The sequence below is a fragment of the Python bivittatus genome, unplaced genomic scaffold (assembly GCF_059951505.1).
Source record: "Python bivittatus isolate LINGU-HERP-01145 unplaced genomic scaffold, Pbiv_v1 ctg000700_np1212, whole genome shotgun sequence".
Classification (NCBI taxonomy): Eukaryota; Metazoa; Chordata; class Lepidosauria; order Squamata; family Pythonidae; genus Python; species Python bivittatus.
In genome coordinates this window covers 122,259-128,258 of record NW_028277098.1, presented here as the reverse complement: position 1 = coordinate 128,258, position 6,000 = coordinate 122,259, and the positions used below count along the sequence as shown (strand labels likewise).

Below are 6,000 nucleotides of genomic sequence, written 5' to 3'. Positions count from 1 at the left end.
ATTTTTAGCCAAAACTTGACTACAGATAAAAAAGAAATGTCAGCATCTTTCTTCTATTTTTACAAAAGACAGGTAAAGTTTGGTAAGACAGGTTCCGCAGTCTCCCAAAGCCACTTAATGTTGAGGACAAATTGAGACGTTGAAAAGGGGATGTCTAGGATGCAGAGCAAAGGGCCAAATGATTTGGCCTGATTAAGTTCCCATACTACTTAAGTCATGGTTTTTTGGTAGAGCAGAAATATTTAGGCAGTAAGGATATATTGTATTTTGCTGCAAATCCCATTTGTTCCATGGTATATATTTTGTACTATGTTGTCAAAATAAATACAATTTAGAGGTACGCTAATCACACCTGGAGATTTCATTCCAGAAATGACAATATATATGCCACGCTTTCTGCTTAACACCTCATCAAATATTGCTCTTTCCTCCCTCCTCTTCCGGGCGGGAGAAGCGAGATGGCCGGTTGTGACTGCCAATTTGTTCCGCCCCGCCCCGCCCCGCCCGATCGAATTGCTATCGTCCTCCAAAAAAGTGAGAACTTACTAGCGAAGTGGAGCATCGCTACCGAACTCTAGTCATGCCATCCTACTCAGTGACAGTGGCGACGGGAAATCAGTGGTTCGCAGGCACCGATGACTATATCTACCTTACCCTGGTGGGCTCAGCCGGCACGAGCGAGAGACACCTGCTTGACAAGCCCTTCTATAACGACTTCGAGCGGGGTGCTGTGAGTGAGGTGGTGGGCGGGCTGTGGAATCCCACCCTCGAGACCTGTTTAGGTGTACTCCATATGCTTCTCCACGTGCACCAGTTATTTGAGATTTGAGTTTTGCATCGACAAAAAGCCATTTCTCTCCTCGTCCCTCGGTAGTTCCCAGTCGATATTGGCTTTCTATTTGCAGTCTTACATCCTTTCTTCTGAGCTGACGAGGGATGCTTGCTTTCTGCTCCCCTGCCACGCACAGCACAATACTTTTTTGCCTCCTCAGTAGCAACTGCTGTGCCCAGAAAGCAAGCAAGTAACGATTATGAATGGTCATTTGCCTTCTGAGGGAGAGAGGGAAGTGCCATGTATCTTCTGAACTGTACTATGGCTGGGAGGTGGTGCAGCTGCTTAGGGACTTTCTGTTGCATGATGAATAGGAAAGCTATTTTGCAGGAGGGGACCCTATGTCCATTTGCTTGCTATCATTTGTTTTTCTGGACGGCCTAGGGGAAAATTGGCCATACAGTACGGTACTATCCAGAGGGAAAAACCCAGTATTCATATTTTCATCAGTTTAGTTGATCAGAAATCCCTGGTTTGCTGTATTAGGATTGTGAAGGTGAGCAAAATGATATTTGTAAGAAGCACTTGATCACTTTCTTTGTAGTTGCATGCAAGAAACTAGGCAGGGGGGAGGTTCCTCTAAGAATGTTTATGGTCCCATTAGGCCAAAAGAGGATGAAAATTCAAAAGGGAAGTTTTGAACAAAGCAGACAGGATGGCAGGTACTCCTTGCTGCTATCATTTGCCCAATCTTGCCCCATCTTCCTGCCAAGCTGTTAGGAAAAAAGAGCAATCACAAAAGGAAAATTGTCCTTGCAAGCAGCAGTTATTCATGCTTCTCTATGCCTTCTGTGGTTGTTATTGGTGGCAGAGAGGATTAGACCTAGTTTCTACTGTTGTCTCTTTCCCTCAACTGTGACTGACATTTTAGAGAGAAATGAACAAGAGATGATTACAGGGTGAAACATTTACTAAATGCTGAATGCTAATTGGCTCTCTTGCTTATTCTTTCTTTGGGCAGCTTACTAGACAGGATTCTACTCTGCAGATTCATGAGTGAGTGTGTATAACTTGCTATCAACTCCATATGGTTAGGTTTTGCCTCCAGCAAGGGAAATATATCCACATTTGTTGTAAACATAGTGTCTAGATACTTAATTAGATATTGCTAATGTGATAATATTTCACTAGATAATATAAAGGAAATCATTATGTAGCTACATAAACATATTTATCATATAATAAAATAATTTATTAGTTATAAATAAATGAAACTATTGATTATATATTACAAGCTAAATGTACAATGTATCACTGGTATAATTACTCAGGGAACAATTATTTTGATACTTGGTTTTGGATTAATCTTTGGTAACATTGCCAACTTCTTAAATACGGTTCATCGTGCGATTTTGTAATCATCTTTGCTGGATGGTTTCAGTTGCTCAAAACACTGCTGAAAGTACTGCAAAAGTGCTGTTTAGTTAATTATTTCCTGTTTGTATTTCCAGGACACATATTGATTACTCAAGTTCCCTTTTGATAGCCCCTAGATTGCTGTAAGAATTCACTTTCCATTTTGTGATGGAAAAGACAAAAATATTTTTTTCTCATGAAAATCCTGGCTGCATCATATATATTTGTGGCCCTGACTGGCATCAACTCCGGACTCATTGCATAGATCCACCCCACCAGTTAATATTGCCTTCATGCTTCTTTATCATTTATTTCACCCCCAATGTGTGTTTAGTCTCTCTCCCACATATGTTTTCTTTGTTCCATTATCACAGCATATCCTTCCATTGAAATAATTTAAATTTGTGGTTGAACTTCTGGCTTAGGAGGATTTGTATACCAAATATTGTATGGGAGCAAGAGATAAGGAAAGTCTGAAGGTATATTTACTTCATAGGTTTGATTCCTATTGAGCACCAGAAGGTAGCTGTGGCTAAGCCTCTGGCTCCAAAGCTTGGAGACTGACCCACAGTCTGGAGTCAAAGCAGAATTGGTCAGTCTTTTAGCTGTGTTCTGGAAATGAAAAACAGCTGAAACCAAAGCAGAAATAGAATCAGAATGGAGCAGGACTTCAGACCCTGGAGTAGAGCTGCTACATTCTCTGCTACCTTGAAATATGTGTTATATTTATTGCAAATGTAACAAAATGCAATATCTAATTTGTTTCTTAAGAATAAATTATATTGGCATATTTATTATCCAATAATGTCAGTCAGAAAATGTTGTTATCATACTAGTTTATATTTTCCCCCATGGCTCCAGAGCTGGAGCAGCAGCTTGGGGTCCCTGAAACAATTTAGACTCAGAGCTGAGGGCCTATCTTGGTTCTAGAGGTAGTCTGGACCCAGAGCATGACTACTAATGTCACTTCAGAGCTGGAGCTGACAAATCTGATAATTGCCAACCTGCTAGAAAGTTCTCCAGAGTGTGTGAAACCTTTCTGGGTTTTGCTACAAGGAGCTTGACAGATAATCAGAATCCTAATGGCATTCTGGTATAAGTCTCCTATTGCATCATGGATGTAAATATTTATACATGAAGATTGTGCAGCATAGATTTATATCCTGAATTACAAAATGTAATAATTAGATAACTCTATCTACATGAGCATTGTTGGAGGCAAACTGATACAAATTGCTAGGGAGTTTGGAGAATGTTGAGCTTCTCCAACAGTGTTACTTCTTTGCTTTTGTTAATGAAGTCTTCTCTGATAGCTCAGTAAGTTTTCCCTACAGCTCACTATGAACACTAATATCAAATAAATAGTCTTTATGTCAGCAATGTCCACAGGCTACAATGCCACAACACTGCTTTCATCAATCTGATAACCGCTCCCCCACCCCTGCTAATGGACACTGACGCTCTATGTGTACTACCACCTTCCTTTTCTGAATTTGACCATGGTCTTTTCTGGCTTTCAACTCTCGCCACCCAATAAACTGGCATACATGCATATAATAATTAAGGCAAAATATCCATAGGTATCATAAATTGAACCATTAGCAAGGAAGAAAATACAGGAGGTGCGCCTGTCCTCTTATTCCATTGCAGCTAAGTTTGCTCAGGACCTTTCAGTGTAAGCTTTTCTCAGTGGCTTTTTGACAATCCAAGTATACAATATCTATTGGGCATTTATGTATACTTGCTTGTTGACATCCTAGAAAATGTTTAGAACGTGTAGAATATGACATTATAGAAGTCTAGGAGATAAAGAAGATACAAAATATTAAGTATGAAATCTGGATATTCAATTTCACATCAACAAGCAAAAGATTTAATTATCCTCTGCACAAACTCCGTGTTCCCCAGATGCTTTAACTCCTTATACAGAAGATTAAACATTCTAGGAAGCTGTTTTTAAGATGGTTTGAGGAGAGTCTGATGCAACAGTTGGACTTTTTAGAAATATTAACCAATTCAAAATGAAAAAAAAAATCCCCCATGTATACACATCTCCCTTATGCATGGACCATAATTCCTCTGAAATTATTCTCTTCTCCCTTGCCATTTACAATCACTTTATTTTCCTATCACAGCTTTCTCTTTTTTATTTAATCCAGAGTAGGATACTTCTATTTGATTGATGTAGAGAAGAAGATTGTTTTTCTTTTCCTTCTCACCCAATTCCTCCTCCTCTGGAAAAACTATTATTCCCCCAATTGCAGATGAAATCATTGTTTTTTGTTTTGTCAACAGCAATTATCAAGCAATGGAATCATAACCTTTAATAAAAAGAAAAATTAATATGAGGGGTGAGATTAGACTTCTCATTATGTAAGTACCTACAGTTCTTAGAAATAGTCTCACTGTGGTTCAGTGGAGTTTACTCCCAGGAAAGTAGCCTAGAAGTGTAGCCACAGTTAATTTTGAAGGGAAATATGCAGTCCTATCCTCTACTCATTTACTTAGAAGTAAATTCTGCATTACAAACAGGCACCTACTTTAAAATCCACTGATTTAATTTTACTTTCAGTATTTTAGTTACATATGGTTTCTGTTTTTCATTTTTGAATGAACATTAGCTTGCAATTAGATTTGTGTTAACAGAAGTAGATCATATGAAAAGGCACTTCTGGTTATGTGAAGTTATTCAGTATTGAAGGAAAGACTCAGAGGCACTTTCTTCATATGTTGTATTTTAATCCTAGAACTGAAAAGGTACTGAATCCTGCTGCAGTTTTGACAGAAATTATGAGGAAAAGACAAGAAGAGGAGAAAATAGACAAAATAGAGGAAAAGAAAATATTCACATTTTACATAGAAGGGGTCTGGGAGCAACAGATTGTTGTGATGAGAGGAGCAAAATATATATAATATCTTTGTAGTTTCTTTGCAACAGATAGTCCATGCTTAATCTCAAGAACAGAAACGTTAGAGTTTTAATCTGCTGAGAGCGCCTTCCCTTCTCCCCCCCTCCACAAAAATTGGATTTTTATTGCTCAGTTTTGAGCCTGCATGGTTACAATGGCCTCAGTTTTGAGCCTGCATGGTTACATGGTTACAATGTTCCTAATCTCACAAGTCATAGTGAAGCCATTGGTCTGTCACACATGTGCAAATTAAGCCTCTTGTTAGTCATACTTGCCTTTTTTGTTTTTCCTTATACTTGTGAAATTTATTTAAATTCTAATAGCCCTTAATTTTCATATTTTAAATTTACACATCCAAATATTATGCAAATCTGTGTCATATTTGTGCTTTAAAGCTGCATGAATGAGAGGGGAGGGGGGTTCATCTACCCCTGTGGAAATCCAGGTTAATGTAATGAGATATATGCTATAGTCTTACAGTTTTTAAGGTAAAGACCCCCATCATATCACATTTTTCTTGCAACAGGATTGTACTGGCTATCCTTTTACAGCTAATGTGATGCACAGCAGGCACACTTCTTCAGACAAAGTTCTGCTTCTTTGCCAACTTTTGTTCCTGTTCTTATAAAAAATATTTTCTGTTGCAAAATATCCTACTTCCCCATCCCAGTTATGTCAAATAGTTCTCTTTTCCAGTGAACAATTAAAAAAAAATCAGCATGGTATAATTTCAAGGAATATAAATAAGTGAGGGTTTCAATAGTACCACAAACAAGGTATGAAAAGTGCAAAGTACATAGAGGGCACTATCTAGACCTATCAGACGCCTGGGTCCAGCCTTTTCAATTAGTCCTCTGCCCCTGCAAAGATTTGTACTAGCTGCCAGTTGAACACTGACCAAGA

At 38.5% G+C, this 6,000-nt stretch overlaps 1 protein-coding gene across 1 annotated transcript in view; it reads left to right on the top strand.

Annotated features, from left to right (window-relative positions):
• Positions 1-511: 511 nt before the first annotated feature.
• ALOX5 (arachidonate 5-lipoxygenase) overlaps positions 512-6,000 on the top strand; it is a 93,976-nt gene continuing 88,487 nt past the window's right edge. Inside the window, exon 1 of the mRNA XM_088153226.1 lies at positions 512-730. Coding sequence (XP_088009352.1) covers positions 581-730 — 150 coding nt within the window. The 5' untranslated portion in view covers positions 512-580. The remainder of the gene's footprint in view (positions 731-6,000) is intronic.